This window comes from Cydia pomonella, chromosome 17 (genome assembly GCF_033807575.1).
Source record: "Cydia pomonella isolate Wapato2018A chromosome 17, ilCydPomo1, whole genome shotgun sequence".
Classification (NCBI taxonomy): domain Eukaryota; kingdom Metazoa; phylum Arthropoda; class Insecta; order Lepidoptera; family Tortricidae; genus Cydia; species Cydia pomonella.
The window spans coordinates 17,748,121-17,768,065 of record NC_084719.1 but is presented as its reverse complement, the minus strand read 5'-3'; the positions used below and the strand labels follow the sequence as shown (position 1 = coordinate 17,768,065).

Sequence of the window (19,945 nt, the reverse complement as noted above, 5' to 3'; positions counted from 1 at the left end):
ATGTAAGCCATTACCTACGCCTGTTTCAGAAAATCAGCGCTTTAATACTGAATATTATAACTGAATTATTAATTTACCGCTTAATTAATTTTAGATTGTATTTTAATTTTAAGTTACATTTCAATAAAATAATTTCCATTATAACTGAATATTATGTATAAATTCGTTGGCTACTCTAAAAAATATAGTTAAACGTAAGTTGTTTTAGTATCTACATAAGTACAGATATCAGTTATTTTTATATGTGATATACATATGGATTAGCTATAATTTTATTTATATCAGTTAACATAATTTATAATTATGAACCTTCAGATCTTTTTGTTTTATTTTCCTTTTGTTGCGGTACATCTTTTGTATTTAATTTTTCGTATGTTTATATGACTGCTTGGTTTCTAAATAAATGTAAATAAATAAATAAATATTATAGGACAATATTACACAAATTGACTAAGTCCCACAGTAAGCTCAATAAGGCTTGTGTTGAGGGTACTTAGATAACGATATATATAATATATAAATATTTATAAATACTTAAATACATAGAAAACACCCATGACTCAGGAACAAATATCCATGCTCATCACACGAATAAATGCCCTTACCAGGATTTGAACCCGGGACCATCGGCTTCTTAGGCAGGGTCACCACCCACTAGGCCAGACCGGTCGCATCGTCATTTAAAAAATATATATTTTAAGTAAAACAGTATTTTACGCATATTTTTTTTAAAGAATGACATTGTACTATCCTCCATGCTGTATCTTCCTGTTACTGAGAGGAGGCCCGACCCAGTGGAATGCACATATTTGTGGTATCATTGACGCCACTGATGCCTTTGACCCCACAAGGATGAGGTAATATGTAGTTGTTTTAAAATCAACGGAATACGTTAAAAATCAATATGATACTGTAACTTTAAAAATTATAGAAAAAAAAAACAAAGTAAGGTGATTTAAAACTAGAACTTTAGCCAACGAGACGTTTGAACATCACAACACAAACAAATCTTTGGCCATAAACCGAAACCAAATTCTAGTCGGCAAGCAAACATCGTCATTTCCAAGCGACAATAAATGTCCTAGGTCTGTTTGAAAAGCCTCATAGCTTTACCATGAGTCTACAAGCATTGGTCCTCTAAAGTCAATTAGACTTCTTCACATGATTTGGATTTTGGCGTGTGCAAAATGGTTACGCATACATGAATAGCCTAGTATACACCTACATGCATTTCTACCGTTAAAATTTCCCTGCTCGTACATGCTTTGCGATTATTTGAAACATTGGACTTTGTTTCTTACATACCATGGTTGTATTTAGCATAGCAGGTTCAGGAAGATATGATGTAGTCAAAGATATTTGAATGTTTATGAATGACTACTTATGAGGCGTCTACCTTACCTACCTATTATGTCTTATATGATGAAAGATTTATAATGAAAACAGTTAATTGACAAACAATCAGATTAACAGTACTCGTACTTTACATATCGCATTGAATTTAATTGATCATTTTCAGGTTTTATATGTACTGTAAAGATAAGATAAAGATAGTTTATTATTCAAGTAAGCAATGCGCTTATGAACGTCAAATAAAGCTACACTGGCTCTAACTAACTCTACACCTCTGACCCGAGAAAATTTAAATCCCCCCTCGATTTGAGGAGAGTATCCCAATATGGACCAGCAAGAAACTCGGCGGGACACATCTTTTCAAAACATAAGATCTTATAATTAACAAGCATTAAATAAGAAAAAATACAATTTAAATTACTATTGAATTCATTCATGCAATTACATACAGTAGATACTTTTCTTGATAGAAATTTGATTTAAAAAACATATATGTAAAATCAAATGTGGTTTGTTTTTATACCAAGGATTTATAATATTAAACGTTAGTAACGTACGAATAAACAAAGGATTTATTTATTGATAAACATCTCAAACAGCCCGGCGTTATTCAAAAGTGTAAATCGTAAGTATTTATCAACGCATATTAATAAGACCGCTTAAATTACGAATTAGTGTAATTACTTAAACCTCCAATGTTTTTTGCACATCTCCCCAAGTTTACTCATTTTCTGTACAGTGTACGGTCATGTCAATAAGTAACTTAGATAACGTATCACGCAAAAATATCTAACTCAGTCATGAGCTGGGTTCAAAAAAATGCACTAACGTCAAAAATACATCACATGGTCTTTTCTGAGTGGACACCTCTTCAGTGACGCTTAATAATAAGTTGCTTTTGTACGTCTTATATTTTACTTAAGTTTAGTGTAAGCTTCTCTTGAATAAAGTCCTTCCATTATATTTTATTCTAATAGCAAAAATACGAAGAATGCCTAAGAAGCGTACCTACGCTAAAATACTTATAAGTGCTCTTGGCGCTATCATAGGTTAGGTACAACAGCATAAAGGGGTTACTATAGCTATACAATATTTGTCATTACACCCAATTGAACTTAAAAACAAACAATTAAAGTTACGTTAGTTTCAAAATGGTAGCTTAGGCATTTTTCAAGAGCGAGGTCACCGTAGGCCGCGCCCGCGCATTGTGCTAATTCAATCGCTTAAAAAACACAGGCGAGTTGAACCATCAAATAAACCAGTATAAGTTCACTTTTCGATTAAGCTTACTCATTACTAGAATCATCTTACTTCTACGGTCGAGATTGAGCGCTGGGAAGACGGGGGTTGTTGAAAAGATGGCCCTGAAAACTTCTGGGAGAACCAGCTGACCAGGTAAGGTGGAAGCCGCTTTCGTAAAACCCAGGACCCGTGTAGCGTTTTCCCGGTTGTGATGCAAAAACGCAGGGAAACCGCAACAGCAGGCTTAGGAGAGGGGCGCCGCGTGTAGGGGATACTGTCGCCCCTCTCGCGGGAAAACGCTACACGGGTCCAGGGTTTTACGAAAGCGGCTGCCACCTTACCTGGTTACCCCTCTTTCTCTAACTGTATTAATTAGAGAGTGATATTCTATCGCGCAGACAAGATACTGTCGCGGCGCTCATAGGAGCTAAGCTTACAGATGACGTGTACTGACAAACCAGCAGAAATGCAGACGAGACGTCACACCCTTCCCAAAGGGTGTCGAATGAGCTGATAAACAGTAAATAGCGATCTTCCTGACAAACTTATCTCAAACAGTAGTATTACACTCAATTTTTGAGAGTGGTCAGCTCGATACTCAGAACAATGAAGGCATAGTCCAATGAAAAATGAAAATGAAAAATGAAAAATGAAAAATATTTATTTTCCTTATAAAGTAAAGGTTTACAATTTGACATAATGAGGATAAACAAAAAAGCGTTATGCGTTTGAGAGAAACGTCATTCGCTGACAAACATCGGTTTTGTTAGACAGAATTTTGTACATTTTTGTGTCTCGAGTTCGCAGTTAAACTGGTTTCCTGATCGTCTGATTCGCCTGCGTTCACGCATGTTGGAACACACGGCCTACGGATGCGTCGAGGATCGCCGCAGGACCTTAGCATATATAATCACGTTCGCGACCCCTTGCGACAGATTCGCACGGACTGCCGAAACGGAAGGATAGCACTATGAAACTGGTGAGTCCTTGATAAAGACAAAAGTAAAAAGTGTATAGTATAATTCTAGTGAAAATTTTGTTTTTCATACGCATGTAAAATTTGCATCGAGATGGAGTTATTCAACAATGTAAACTATTTAATAAATAATTTTAAATACCTAATAAAAACTATAGTGCAGTAAAACTAAGTGGAAAAATCAGGTAGTTAAAAATTTAAGTAATTTTAAATCAACAATTATTTGCAATACCACTGAGTTTCTAAAATCCAATCGGAACCGTTTTTTTGTTTAGTTTAAATCATGTGTCTATTTCTTAGTTCTGGCAAAAATAAGTCAATTGCTGTGGTTAAATGTTTCATATAAAAAAATAATAGATAACGAAATAAATGCTGAAAATCTAGGGTAAACGAACATATCAATACATTTATTGTCATTCCCCTTATAGCCTCCTAAGTCCCAGCTTTTTTTAAACGTCATAGTCCTAGAGGCCTCTTGTTAATTTTTTTGTACATAATAAATATTTGCTTTCAGTCCTGAACAGACTTTACCTCATAGCATCAAAATTAGAAAAGTTTTAGGTTTGGGATCATTTTTATGTGTATGTACGGTATGTAAAGAGCACGATGACATAAATTAAACCGTGCTATCTTTTGTACAAAAAAATGCACATTGGGCTCGAGTTACATCTCGGGTCTTACACATAGTAAGGAAAAATTATAGGCAGATGATCAGAGACACGCTTGTTTAATTATAATATTATATCAAAATTAAATTAGAAACAATGTTTCTATAAAATTTCACCACAATCTTCAATAGAAATAATTAATTCTTATAAAATTATCAGTCCTTTCTTCTTTAATCAGTAATCACATGATAGTTTTTAACAATTATTCCTAAGCTTAATTAAAATCAAATATGTAACATACTTGAATGCCAAACCAAAAACAAAACTTTTCATTGGTACGCTTAGTAAAAAAAATAGTCGTTTATAATTATAATTCAATATTGAGATCCATTATTAAGCATAATTATAAAATCAACGTATTAGTTTTAATCTTGCTTATTTAGCATTTCAAAATGAGATCAATATTACTTGAAATAGTATACATTATTAATAAAATACCATATAGCAATTGCAATTAGATATACAACACATCTTCCGATGATGATTCCGATGAAGAACTACTGGAAGTTTCGGAATCCATTCGATTAACAGGAACAAAATCGTCATCTGTACCATCATCAACATAATCACCATCGTCGTCTTCATACTCTGAATTGTCAAGACATTCAAGTATATCTTGATCTTTCAGAACTGCAATAAACATCAGAAAACATTAAAATCGTCAAAAAAATTAAACTTGTAATTGAGACCGGAAGTGCAAAAAATTGTACAAAAACATTTTTCTGTCAAGCAATACGTCTAATTATATTCAATTTTTAAAAGTATCAATTTATATTAAGTTTCCATCTTTAATTTACACACTGTTCACAAAACGACAGTAAAAACAACAAAGATTCGCAAGATTTATTAAGATTAAACTTACCTGTTACTACGTCGTGCACCCGCCTTATTAAATTTTCATCGAGTGGTTTGACAGCTATGTTTACTTTGATAGTTGACAGCTGCCAAATGATTAAAAAGAGTATTTGACAACTCTATGAACTGTCAGAATACTCCCGCGAACATTCAAATTTGAAAGCGGGGCATCTAAACATTTTGTACCGAAATATGTACTATCGGTGTTTATTACTATAGTAATTTACTTAATGCTGGGACTGAAGGGTGACTTTTATTATGTACAAAATTTGGTACCGCAGGACTTAGGAGGTTAAGTTGGAAATTCTAATTACTCTTAGCTAATATTTTATATAACTCATAATTTGCAAACAGGTAATTTTAATTTTTGTTTTTTTTTTAGGTACTTTTAATTTTATCAAATTTATAATTTGTACAAACCCAAAAAGTAGTTATAGTAAAAGCTGTGATACTTTCTTAAAAACAAAATGAGGTAAAATATATATATATATATAAGAAAATTCCCTTGTTAATTTTTTGTCAACTAAGTTGTAGCGTTTAAAATAAAACTTGTTAACCATTTACATAAGTACTTAAGACCGGGATCTTTGTACTTTGGCAAAGCTAACAACGGACCTAATCTGCTTGATCTATAAATAACACTTTTTTGTCTTAACATGTTTTTGTTGCGGTTACAATTTTAATTACACTAACCATCCCATCTATCCATCCATCTGGATTGACCAATCTCAGTCAAAAAATCCAATTATCAATTAGCATATTAATTTAAAATAAAGGAATAAGAGCACGGAGGTTGGCGTTCGTTAATTGCTGTTAGCACTTCGTTCTCATCCAATTAATTGTTTACATTTAATTTAATATCTATAAAGTCAGTTTGGTTCCCAAGCAGTTTACATTTAATGCATAATAATAGTTAAATTCGTTTCTCGGCAACTTGTTTCTTTAGAAATTCACGGGTCGATTAATAGCTCTCCAAAAAACAAGGCAGTTCAGCAGCCAGGCAGCAGCAGGCCGAAATAGTTCTCATGTAATAAAGAGATCATTTATCTTACTGCGAACGTATTTATGTACTTTTTATGCAAATTTTTCTAATGAAAATTGCTCTAATAAATCAGCTCAGAGCTAGTACCAAAGTTTACATTTTCATATATATGCTAGTATATATATATTTTCATATTTTCGACAGTTACTCGCCTTTCTCGCCATTCTGGCGATTTCGTGTGCCGATGAAGACGGCTCGGCAAGTATAATTGAAGACTCTGAAGCTGTCGCTTCAGTGGAACTTCTGAAAACTGCAGCAGACACCAAAGCGGCATCCAACTACGTGCTTCCTAGCCAGAGGCCCCCCAGGGGCTGGAATGCCCCCCAGATCGGTCAGCAGAACAACTGGAACCAGCCACAAAGCTGGACTCCACCTTCAACAAGCGGATTAACTCAGCCACCCAATAACTACTGGAATCAGAATCAAAACCTGGTTGGCCAGTGGCCATCTCCTGACGCTTGGAAACCAGACGGCAGCGCCTGGAACCAGAATCAGTGGACTACTCCACCCACGTGGACCGCGGCGCCGAGCTGGAGCCCGCCCAGCGTTCCCGGGTGGCAAAACCCGTCCAAACCGCCGGTTCAGCACGATCAGCCCACCAACTCGTGGACCGTTCCTCAGCAAACCACCACGCCTGTCGCCGTAATCAAGAACGACCAGTATTATGGAGAAAACGGCAGCTACAAATATGAGTGAGTATTTATTCTATTGTCCCATTTTATTTACTGTATTGTTGACACAGATCAATTTTATAGGCATCTTCTCATGCAGCTCTTGCCGGAAGAAACACATCCAGCCACAACCCTTGTATATAATAGTTTACTATTGGGTAACATATTTCCATTATTAATTTTATAGAATTTTGTTTGCTTTCTACCTCCACAGCAGTTCTATTTTCGAAAGCGCTTTTAGCTTTTGTAGATATGTGAAAACTCGTTAGCAGGTATATAATGGACTTCTGGGCGTAAAACACTTTAAACTCAAAACACGTGTTCAACCATCCATAAACTTATTGCCCAAGCTAATCGAACATTTTTACAGTGCCATCAAAATCATGATGGTTTCAATTAAAGATTAGACCGTACATAAAGATGTATGGAGATCAATATATCCGTTTCGCAACCAGTTTGGTGGATTTTTGAACATTGTCATAAAAAGTATGTAAAAGATAAAAAACCACACAATTGCGAGTCGGACGCGAGGCGTTCCGTACTTTTTAGTATTTGTTGTTATAGCGACTACAGAAATACATCATCTGTGAAAATTTCAACTGTCTAACCATCACGGTTCATGAGATACAGCCTGGTGACAGACGGACAGACGGACGGACAGCGGAGTCTTAGTAATAGAGTCCCGTTTTACCCTTTGGGTACGGAACCCTAAAAATGTGTGGTTAAAGTCTAAAATAGGATTTATTATTTCAGAACTACATAAAGATGGACGATTCCAAGTTCCAGGGCCGGATTTAGGGGAGGGCAACCGGGGCTACTGCCCCGGGCCTCCACAAAAGAGGGGTCCCCACAATAGAGAATACGGAAAATTTACCATTTTATTTGGAAAAAATTTGGGGCCAGGGGGCCTCCCCTCCTTTATTGCCCGAGGCCTCCAGACCTCTAAATCCGGCATTGCCAAGTTCTCAATGTGGATTAGTAAACAGCTACTCTATATATCAAACTAGATCCAGTGGCTCTAAATCTCTCGACGTCGAAGTTTTTACCAACGTTTTCAAAGTTGTTTATTATTATGTAAATGTCGACCCTAACGGTCACAACGGTCCATTGTATCACTTTGACATAAAATGACAGCAAATCCGGTTTTTAAGCCAATTTAACTGTTTATAAATCGCATATCCTTAGAAAAAGCTTTTGCATAATTTATGGCTAACATCGAACAATTATAACTGTTTCGGCAGCCGAGTTCATTATAATAGCGACATTAGTCAACCGACAGACCTCTTATTCGAAGCTGAATCTAGTGTTTGTAGATTTATAGTTTTTAGTCGGGAGTCTTGTAATAGAGATCTGATAGTATCAACGGTCATTAATCATTGTAAGATCTAGGCAGTTCACAGCTTATTAGAAATATTGCTTACAATAATTCTTTACGAATAAGTAGCTACAACTCAATTACATTTTTCTTGTTCATTATTTTTCACTGTAATAAGTAGAAAAAGATAAAAATAAGTACATATTGCCTCCCGCGGACGCTCCGGCTGTGTTGCCGAGGTTTTCCCAAGGGTCTACAGTATGGGGTTCTTCAAACGGAGTGTACAGGATTTTAAAAGGTCGGCAACGCGCATATAACACCTCTGGAGTTGCAGGCGTCCATAGGCTACGGTGAATGCTTACGTGGCATAAAAATATCTTTACGGTTAAAAGCAGAAAAAAGCTTTACCAGTTACACAAAAGGCATCATGTTCTAGCGTTTCATTTTGTATATCTAAAAGCAGATATTAATTTTCTAGAGCGCAGCACTGCGGCAGTTTATATCTTACATTATACATTACTATTTATTTTTAAATTATAAGATATAACATATAGTTTGGTAAGCCAACTTTGTCTGTACAAACAAGCGTAAATTTGAAAAAAAAAGTAGGCGCGAATGGTCGATCTCCTGTACAAAAGTCACTTATGTAAATATTTATATTGACATTATTCTATACATATAGCGTATCAATTAATTTAGTTTACTCAAAGGGATATTGAACTGCAACTACGGATGGATATATTACAGGACTGGGCTGTGCTTTTAGGCTACAAGCCATTTGATGAAGCTTTTGTAGACGACATAAACGGGTTAAAACTTTCAATTGTTTGATGAATGATTTTTACATCAGGTACCAGATCGCCGACGGCACCCATGTAGGCGAAGAGGGCTACCTCATTAACCCGAACACCGACAACGAGAGCCTAGTGAAGAAGGGCTGGTACTCGTACGTCGGTGGGGACGGCAAGACCTACACCGTGACTTGGTGGGCTGATGCTAGTGGGTTCCACGCGTCTGGAGACCATTTGCCCACCCCACCGCCGGTCCCGGCTGCGATCCAGGCGTAAGTAGTCATCATCAGTCTATATATATTATGTTACTGGCTACCGGCTTTTCTTGGAAAGAAGAACTTTCATGGAAGGATGTGGTTTACTACCTGGTCAACACAAGCAAATACAACGTGGGCATGATAAAATATCTGATGTTGTGTGTGTCGACAAATCTAATTCCCATTAGCAAAACTTTTGAACAACATTACGATCGCACTACGTTTATTGATTCAAAACAGATACTTAGATGCTCGTATGTTATGTACAATGCACGATAGGTAATCGCATTTAAGTAGATTTATAAACTAAAGCGGTGTCTAAGCTAGTAGTCACTGACTTATAATAATAACGAGAATACTACACAAGCTCAACCATGAGTAGATATCTTTATCAACATATTTGAGGGAAATATGTAACCAGTATACTATTTCTTATATCCCCGAGTGAGAGGGCGTGCCGAGTGAATTATGGCCAGAGTTGTTTGTGTCTGAGACAAATTGCCCGCTTCATAGCAATATTAAGGATTCCTTGAGCTTATAACCTAGTAGTTTTCCGATTCATGCTAGCAAGGTGAACCATATTTTGATCTTAAGTTGAAACTGGGAGTTTGTTAAATATAGATGGTCCCTGAAAACAAACTAGATCGCATATAACCTGACCATGACAATTAAAGTATTTCTACATATGTTATATAAACGCCAATCCTACAAAAGTTTAAACTATATGGGTAATTAATAATTTTGCATCAACGGGACCCAGAACTTCATTAGCACTCTGAGACATATGGTATTTAAGAAGAATTGAAGCGAGGACTGCCAGTAGCTAACGTTTAGAGCCGCCCCGCCCCTCCTTCACATATTATCTATCGCCTTGTATAAATAAAAAATGGGATATTTTAGCAGTCCTTCAAGAATAACTTACTTCTTAGATACATGGCACATCAAGAATAAGCGAGCATCTCGCTCGTATCTTCCTAGAACGTGCAGAATGTGGAATGAGATGCCTCCTGAGGTATTTCCTTTGCGCTACGACATGGGATTCTTCAAGAAGCGGATACTTAGGGTTCTCAAGGGTCGGCAACGCTTAAGTGGCTCCTGTGATGTTGCTTATGTATATGGGAGACGATGATCGCTTCCCATCAGGCGGCTCGTCTGCTCGTTTGCTGACTATACTATAACATAACATAAAATATCTATTTATGTCTGTTTTTCAGTGCCATCGACCAAGCTGCAAAGGAGGAGGCAGCTAAACTCGAAGCCGAGAAGAACAAGCCGCAACAGACTTATCCCCAGCAGACTTACCCTCAGCAGACTTACCCTCAACAGACTTACCCTCAACAGACATACCCTCAACAAACCTACCCTCAGCAGACTTACCCCCAACAAACTTACCCTCAGCAGACATATCCTCAACAAAACTACCCCCAACAGACTCAAGGTAGCTACTACCCACAGCATAATAAACCAACTTACGGTTAGTTAAATGCAAATTCTTACCAATTTCATATTAATTTATGTAAAAGATTTGTCGTCGGAAGTTATACGTTTACGGGCATTTAGACGTATTTTTTTATTTACTAATTAAGGATGTAAGTATAAGAAATTTCAGGTACAAATTGATCATGTAGGTAATTATAGTGCAATAGGCTGAAGTATATTGTAAACCTCAATTAATTTCACTTATCTAGGCAGAAGGCCTGAACTTTAAGCTCGAAAATCTTTGTATACTTTCCGAAAGACAAGTCAAATATAGGAGTAATAATGGGTTAATTTCAGATCGTTGTGAACCCCTTTAAAAATATGGGTCACCAGCCGGTATAGGCGCTAAAGAAGATTTCTGTTGGCATAAAACGGATCTCTTCTCTGATCCCTTCGTGTGTCCGACGCCATTTTGCACATATCTGGACGCATGCTGTTCTCCTGCTCCGGTGTCCCGCTGCGGGACAATGTTTAGGTATTCTCTCTTGATGGAAATATGAGTGCCAACAATTGGTACTGCACTGCTCTTACATATAACAGTGCGAGTACAGTTGGTCAGTATCGTCAACAAACTTTTAGACTTATAGAAACTTCCTTATTCCGTGTTGGGCCCGCCCAACAACCGGCAGACGTAACAAAATGTGCAAAATGGAGGCTGGCAGACATGGTCGTTTTTTCCCCTCCCGCTCCGGGAATTCGGCACACGAAGGGAAAAATCAACTCTAAGCAAGTGACAATACCGTTTCAGTCAGAATCAGAACGTTCTAAAATTTCCCTTAGCAGTAATTTTGCTCACGATTATGTGATTGTGAACATGATTCCTGTGTGTGTACGTACTTATGTATGTTTAGTATTTGTGATACTCAGGTAGTCAATAAAAGATACTTAAAATATGTTGTTTTACTTACTATTTACCATAAATTTACAAAGTGGCGTGATGCTATAAGCAAGCTTACCTGTAAACAATAAAAACGAATGTTAATAATAATAACAGACAAATGCGAAAAAACTGCAGAGAAACAAAGTTTTGGATATGATTAAATTATCTTCCCACTCAGCCAAATTGTTGTAATCATTTATGGATATAATTAAAGCGCCATTATATTTGAAACGCATCTGATGCTAAAGATGGAACTCAAATTAAATAAAAGATCTTAATAATTGTCACAAATGAACAATACCATGAAAATGTTACTAATATAAAGGTAAGTAGGCACAGTAACTTCTTCAAGATTACTGTCGATACCTTAATTTTAGACCCTAACTATGTCAACAAAAAACAATCTTACTTTTGTTTTTCACATAATGATTAAATAATTTAAATGGCGATTGTTGCGAAAAGGTTAAAATCCCTATCAATTCCCATAACGAATATAAGTCGTTAATCACACAAACAAACAGATAACTCATTAAGAGCCAATTAATTTATCTTTCCTTCCACGAAGCAAGGGTCCGAAAATGGGAACCGGTCGGAGGCATTGACATTGGCCGTTACGTCGCTTGCATCATGTTATGGGGACAATAAAGGAACCCTTTAATACAGTAGCGTGACTAAATAAAACCGCCCAAATTAACGCGCGGTTTATAGTTCATTGACCATTTGCAGCAACACATTCATAAAAAATAAAATAAAATAATTAATAAATAAATAAATAAAAATTATACCAAGCGCACCTACTGGTCGTAAGAGCGCGCACCGGATCTACTACAATATTATATAGCTCATAAAAATCAAAGATGTTTTTCTCAAAAATACTGTCGAATTAAGACGATGTTGTTGTGATACGTACCATTTATTTTGCAGTGATGATTGTGACAAATTTAAAAAGGATATAAAAGTAATTCACGGTATGTTTAGTTAAATTTAGTAAAATATGTGAGATATTTTGTCTAACATATCAAACACATGTTCAATACCTCTGCCGTAAATCTAATAGAGTTATTTAGTTAAGTCAGTGTAATATGTATCTAAAGAATGTAGTAGATGTTTTGCTCTGCGTTTTGACGCCATCCGAGGTACTGTTTTACAACTTATACTGTGGAGTCGACACCGTGGGATGGTCGTAGGTATATAAAACTGCCAATTTATCGGCTCGTTTATCGGACTGCGATAAAAAGACCTGAGAATCTTGCCTTTTTAATGAACAATTCAGGTCCTTATACCCTGAATCGAATTTTCAAGTGCAACGTTTGTATAAAAGCATTTATAGGTATTGCTTGGGTTTAAAAGAAAGCTAACATTTGCATACGGTTGACATATGTTTATTGATAATTTAAGAATATAAAACCTGCGATTCTCTCGCTCTGCATATTTCACGATATTATACGATATTTACATAGTAGGTATCTAGGATTTAGTCGTAGTTTGGATCAATGGAGCAGTTGTTACGCTCAAAATAAAAAAGCAAATGACTACTCAAAACCTTACTACTAACCTTATGAGACCAATGAAAGAGAGACAACCCTACCATACATAGTGTTGTTATAGCTCAAACGGATATGGCAGCGTTTTCAAATAAAGCTCTTAGACAGCGTGATTTTTCCGACATCGTTAACAAACATCGTCATATTTCAACCAATTTTACAAAAAAACCTCAATAAATTATACACTTAAACTTTCCTCAAGAATCTTTATATCGCTAGATGAAAACCGTATCAAAATCTGTTTAGTAGGTTTTGAGTTTGGAGGACGTTTTATAAGATGTAGTGATTTGCCATTTTCCGCTAGATTTGCAGATGTTAGGTGGCGTGACAGTCGTGCACGTAGCGAGTAGCCTAAGAACGTTTGCGAATCAAGGATGAAACGTAACTGATACTGATACTGATACTGATACTTGGGGTAACTCCAGCCAGCAGATCCTGCAGCAAGGACTAGGAAGGGGAGACAACAAGGGGGAGGCGATGTTGATACAAAATAGCACTGTAAGCTCGCATGACTCTGCCGATTCAACCTAAGAGGCAGCGAGTCGGTGGATTATGTCAGCGTCACATGCCACCGGCTAAGCTTCAAACGCGAAATCAAACAAAGTACGCTCGCACACCGGCTCATTACGCAACAACCCCTGCCACCCCGCCGTAGGCACCCGCAGCCTGCCCGAGACACCGGAGCACCCAGTAGATAGGACTGGAGTGTAGGGTTTGCAGTCAGGATAGTAGGAGAGACAGGAAAGTTTTAGCCGACCCGAATACAAGGCATCGTTAAGTCAGCATGGGGTAGATAGATACTATACTTGGTGTGTAATAGATACTTGGTATAAGGAATGTGAGGGTATGTGACTGCTGTATTATTATTTTTATGAAGTCCCCCCCCCCCCCCTCTCTTGTTTCTTACAACTTTAAGAGCCTGGATAATCTTATCCTTAATTCGTAATGTCATTTCTTCTTCATTCGTGATGCTAATCAAAGCGTGGTAGGTCACCTAGGGCTGACTCCTTATTACATGTCCTACCGCTAGTGCCGCCATCGCTTTCGGCTTCCTCTGGCTCTGATTCCTTCCATTTCCGGTTGTTTATATATTCTTTCCACTTGTTTCTTTAGGCTGCTTCTGATTTCGGATATGTGTTCCCAATAGGGTCAGGGTAATAGTGCCGAATATCGTAGTTCAGTGAGTCCTCCCACGTATAGGTATATTGGGCGTCCCTGTCATGACCTGAGGTGATATAAGTGCCAAGATATTTAATTTTATTTAATGGTCGAGGACAAGCTCCACTATGCACTGTGTTACTGATGATAAACCAAAAGTAATAGCACTTATTAAGCAAGGCTGGCAGGCTCGTATATAATAGAATAGCACTCGATCCAATAAAAATGGTAGTTTATATAAAATAATAGTAAAAAAGAAATAACGCTGTCATTAGCACGGTAGAAATATTTACATTTCTTCCTTATTCATAAATATCAAACTTATATATAGGTATATAGTAATTTAAGCGCACCAAAACTAAGCACTTCTAGCGAGGTGCCATCAGGTCACTTTTAGACATGGCAGTGTTAAAACAAGTAAATCAAGTTGCTTGAGTTGCGCTATAGATTTCTTATGTATTACCTTTTTCGTTTTATTAATACCACAATGGTGGCAAACAAGCATACGGCCCTCCAGATGCGTTACTTGCGCGTTTAAATTTCGATAGTAGTTTAGACAATCACGACGGGGTTGGTTGCTCAGCGGACATACAAATCTGGATTATATCACTGCACAACACAGACACTTCTAGCACAAGGAAAACACAAAAACAGATATAATTTGCACACCGACATAATTACTTTGAGCATAACAGAACTGCACTATCACTTAACTTAAAGAAAACACACACATTCAATAATAAAAACACAAAACTATTAGTAGAATTCCACTTCCATTGACTGTTAAACTTGAATGTTATTAGGTAGTTTGGTCTACCAGAGACCCCTGACACCCTCTTCCATTCCGGTAGGTATCTAATCTATTTCGTAATGCAAAGATTCCTTTTACTGATCCTACTTGGTATCTTTTAGTTTGCAATTCAGTCTGGTATTTATTTTGAAGTATCTAGACCAGCATCTCTATTAGGTATATTTCTCTGCGAATCAAGGATGAAACGTAACGTATTTTTATAATACACTAATAAAGTAATAATCCTCACACTTCTAACACCCCATCATGTAACCAGCGACGCGTTACAATATTATTATGAGAATCTTACAACTTCATAGGTCCGTAAAAATTTACTCTTACTTGGAAGCAACAATTATCCCGATGGTCATAAAACAATGATAATATGGCTGTTTAACAGAAAACACTGTAAAAAGTGAGACGCTGCGCGCGGTGAAACCTAGTCCAACTAACCGATATCTTTCACGAATGCCTGCGCGCGCGGCGCTTGCGTGCATATAAATATATGCGGAATTCATTTTCATTATCAGTCCATTTTCTACTAGTCTTAAAGAGTGACGTGCATCACAATTGTTTGTTCCTTCCAAGGAAGCGGCTTCAGAAAAATGAAGCTCGTAAGTGAATGTGATTGTGAATTCCGGATTTTACTATGCATCAAAAAGTGTAAGTCGTTAAACTTTGTTTTTGGTTTCAGATCTCACTTTCAATATTAATGGTTCATATTACAAGTTTAGGAGCGCAAAAATATGAAGATGAACAGTTTTTTCTGCCACATTATCAACCGGGCTCGAGTGCGTTTGCATCCGATAGCTCGCTCTATTTACCACCAGAAACTCACTCTGCTATACCATATTTCGCTATGAAGACCACGAATAAACTCCCATTCCAGTACCTACCTCCCACTGGTACAAAGGCACCTGCCTCGTTCCCAACACCATTTCCAGTGATTATGTCTTCGTCTCTGATACCAATTTTTGATGATGATGACGAGCCGAAAAACCAAAATGATCACCCTATTTCATCTCCACAAACACCTCAGCTAAAAAGATTGAATAGTACCCAGAAATCTCAGCACATGAAAGAACCCGAAAAGCGAGAGATGAGACCAATCCCCAAAACAATCAATTACAACTACCCGGTTGACCGGATAGATGTCAAACCCGCCCATTTTACAATGAACGCAGGACCAATGCAAAGTAATCCAGCAAACCAAGCTTCTGCATCAAGAAGGACTATACCAATACTGACAGTTGATAGCCTAGGGCTACGAAATGACGGTGAAATGGTCAAAGCAGGATCTTTTCCTACTCATCAGTACATTCATGCTCCTGGAGTGTTCATATCGTCTTCAACAACCGAGCCTGCAATCCCAATTATCAGACTGTCCAATGAGATGGATTTAGATGGAAGCTTCAGTTATGAGTAAGTTACCTGTGTTCGACATAAATCAAATGCCATATATAATTTACAAATAGCAAAGTTTTAAAATCAATACTAAACATCTGATAGCGCATTAGCGAGAAATAAACCTAACTACTTACCTAGTAGTGTAGGATTATTTAATGCGTTTATTAATAGCATATATTTCAACGATATCCTTTTCTTAATACCACGACGATGACAAATAAATGTGCAGCTCGTCTGATATTACGCAGCCACCCTAGTCTATAGACGCTTGCAACTCTAGCGGAGTTACAAGCAATAACACAATTTAATCGAATCCATTGCTATTAAATATGCTTGTATAAAGCGAGTTTCACGTGATAAACATTTTCGGAACGGAACTCCTAATACTTTTCCCAGCAGCTAAATTAGTTTTTAACAAAGGTTATATGTTTCTAGAGCTCTTGGCGCGGACCAGACCCATTATGTGCAGCACAGCCGCATGGAAAACATGGGTTCGGACAAGGAGGAACAGGTCGTCGAGGGTTCATACTCGTACGTCGGTGACAACGGACAGACATACACCGTCCACTACATCGCGGACTCTAATGGCTTCCGAGCAACTGGGGACCATTTGCCGGTAGCACCACCGATGCCCGAAATTATCCAAAGGTAATAAAATTCTTTGAAGCTTTCGAGGGAATTTACAGATCTCTTTTTTATATTATATTAACACTAAAATAGTAGGTGCTACATTTTTATATTTTTTCAGAGCGGTTCAATATAACCTTGCTGAAGAAGCCAAAAGACCGCCACATCTAAAATCATGGCAGGAAGATGAAAAAGCCTATGATCTCGAAGCGGAAAAAAATCAAAGATACCCTACATCCCCGATACGTAATCTGTTTACAGGAAGAACACCTGAAGCGTTTTCGTATAGTTTCTCCCCAGTTTCAGCACAAAACAATCAGAACAATCAAAACATGCAAAATAACCAACACAACCAAAATATGCAAAACAATCAAAACAGTTTAGCGACCGCAGCCAGTTCTCTTCAATCAGTCAAAACCTCTATCGACTTCACAAAAGATCAAACACAGGTTAAGTTGAACAATGGACCAATTTCACCACAAATAACTTTCCTGGCTTCACAAGGCGCTCACGTTCCCTCGGTGAACACGCCCCAGCAATCAATATCTAGAATATTTACGACTGAGAAGTCTAATATGCCGCAATTGATGAATTATGAAGCAGTTATCAAAGACTCCGATCAAGAAAGCAATAAAGCATTATGGCGTTGGCAATATGGTTTAAACTCCAACAATGGTAATCAAAACTCAAACAAAAATACGATATCTAGATCCGCTGGTGATGAAATCATGATAAACTTTAGTGAAATGACCCCAGAACAGTATACTTCAATGCTACAAGCACAACTAGAACCCAACATTAGGAATAACGTTCAACAAATGCAATATACTGAAGATCGGCAAGCGAATGTCTATAACAATTATAATGGTGGTCTAACCCAGAAAAATCCAACGCAGAATTCTACCGAAGTCAAAATTAGAAATGAATATCAAAATCTAGCTTCGAACCACGGTGGTACACAAAATACATTTATAAACCAAAATTATGCTATGCCAAATACACAATTGTACCAAAATCAAAATTCATACTCATATAACCAACCGCCGAATAAACTAATCCATAATAATAATAATCAAGCCTACTCCAATGACGTATCTCCAGCACCGCAAATATCTTTATCATCTAGTGAACCCCAAAATGATTGGTACAAATTGAATGATGAATCAAGCCAATCCTCAAATCAAGTTAAACAAGCGGATGAACCAGAACAACACACCTATCATCAATCAAAGATAGTAACACATCATGACTTTGTTCCTCCGAGCCAAACGGTAACTAAATCCTACGATTATGAAGAAAGTTTTTATGAGTCTAGAAAAATTAATGATGTTACCAAAGATGTAAAGATCGATTATGCCAATTCATCGCCTTTGCCTCAATACTTCAGTGAGTCTTCAACTTTGGAAACTATTGACAATGATATTAAACTTACAACCACAGAACAACCGTCAACTACCAGTAGTGAAGCTACTATTAAGTTTATTGACTTTATCCAACCTGATGATGGCAAAACCCAAACAACAGCTAATAGCCAATCCAGTATCAGTTTTGTTGACTTCATTAAGCCAGACGATAGCAAGTTCAAACCTGTTACAAATAAAAATATCGATGAATACAGAGAACAAACTACAACCCAGGCTAGCATACAGGAAATATTAGAAAATAACATTTTTTTAAAGAATCTGGTTAGGACTAAAAAGAAAGAAAACAATTCTATTAATGATATCGAAACAGAGTCAAAGAATATATATCAACCAACTATTAAGGCAGAGCCAAAAGTAGAAAAAGTTCCAAAATTCATTCAATATCAAACACAAATGATGAATGACATCAAGGGATACAAAAAGAAAACAACAGACTTATCAGGCATTCTCAATTTTGTAGCTCAGAACAATCATTTCGAATCAAGCAAGGTAAAACCAAAAAACAAACCCTTGAATTTTAGCAACCTGAACCAAAGCAATAGAATGATGTACATTCCAACGCATCCCGAAGAGAATGATGAACAAGAAAACGATAAAACGGACACGAATAATTTTAGGACCCTAAATCATCACCAGCAAGAGGAATTACGTGGTATTATTAAAAATTACAAAATTCTTCAACGCAACAACAACAACATACGCAACGAAGAAGATAGGATGAACCAGTTAAGACGGGATCTCAGTCCACCGCCTTTGAAGATGCTGCACTCACCTAATTTACCGCCATTAGGACGAGCTGGACCATCAATGAAAAGCTATTTACCACCCATTTTTGTATAGAGATACAAAAACGCTGTGATTTAGGTCCCATTAATTGTTTTGTAAATACTTTCCAATCTGCATTTATTAGCATAAGTATAGTTTTTAAATAAATGATAATTAGTTCAATCGCTGTCAACTATTGTCCCAATTCCCGAGACGTTATCCGTAAACATTCCACCAATTTCAAAGTTTTCAAACCCTAACTCATTCCAACCAAAATAAATGCTTCTAGTTACGTAAGGAAAACAAACTAGTCTGTCACCGACCTAACTCGTAAATAAGCCTAATATGAGACTGATACAGCGTTTACTAACTTAAGTTGTAATTTATGTTGGATTACAAAATACATGCGTAGTCCCGTACATAAAAGGTATGTATTTAGAAAACAAGAAAGGAATGTTGCGTCGAAAGTATAAGTTGGATCACAGAATCGCGTGCATAACATCGGTAGTTCATCTCTCGCTCGTACTGAAAGCGTAACGATGCGTTTAAGAAAAAAGTTTTTTAGATAGTATTTAACGACAAGTAGTGCTTCTTTAACATGGACATAATTGGTGTTCTCATATTACACATGATTAGATAAATTATGCGTAATTAATTTCATTAGTTAACAATACTCGGGATTTTTGTGGAACTCCAATGAT

General features: G+C 36.9%; 3 protein-coding genes across 3 annotated transcripts in view; 2 read left to right on the top strand and 1 right to left on the bottom strand.

The window, feature by feature from the left end:
- LOC133527077 (serine/arginine repetitive matrix protein 1) overlaps positions 1-19,945 on the bottom strand; it is a 235,700-nt gene that overhangs the window by 184,102 nt on the left and 31,653 nt on the right.
- LOC133526988 (adhesive plaque matrix protein-like) lies at positions 3,489-11,089 on the top strand. Its single transcript, XM_061863875.1, has 4 exons — positions 3,489-3,574; positions 6,281-6,828; positions 8,973-9,185; positions 10,385-11,089. Exons 1-4 carry the CDS (start codon positions 3,566-3,568, stop codon positions 10,647-10,649), a joined length of 1,035 nt encoding a protein of 344 aa, XP_061719859.1. The 5' UTR covers positions 3,489-3,565; the 3' UTR covers positions 10,650-11,089.
- Positions 15,211-19,483, top strand: LOC133527055 (putative mediator of RNA polymerase II transcription subunit 26). Its single transcript, XM_061863941.1, has 4 exons — positions 15,211-15,635; positions 15,716-16,443; positions 16,864-17,076; positions 17,177-19,483. The coding sequence occupies exons 1-4, from the start codon at positions 15,627-15,629 to the stop codon at positions 19,317-19,319; spliced, it is 3,093 nt and encodes a 1,030-aa protein (XP_061719925.1). The 5' UTR covers positions 15,211-15,626; the 3' UTR covers positions 19,320-19,483.

Excerpts from the sequence above, each read along its gene's own strand:
- LOC133527055 (XM_061863941.1), top strand. Across the intron at positions 16,444-16,863 it reads GATGGAAGCTTCAGTTATGA|AGCTCTTGGCGCGGACCAGA; the intron begins GTAAGTTACCTG and ends ATATGTTTCTAG. Across the intron at positions 17,077-17,176 it reads ATGCCCGAAATTATCCAAAG|AGCGGTTCAATATAACCTTG; the intron begins GTAATAAAATTC and ends ATATTTTTTCAG.
- LOC133526988 (XM_061863875.1), top strand. Across the intron at positions 6,829-8,972 it reads AACGGCAGCTACAAATATGA|GTACCAGATCGCCGACGGCA; the intron begins GTGAGTATTTAT and ends TTTTTACATCAG. Across the intron at positions 9,186-10,384 it reads GTCCCGGCTGCGATCCAGGC|TGCCATCGACCAAGCTGCAA; the intron begins GTAAGTAGTCAT and ends TCTGTTTTTCAG.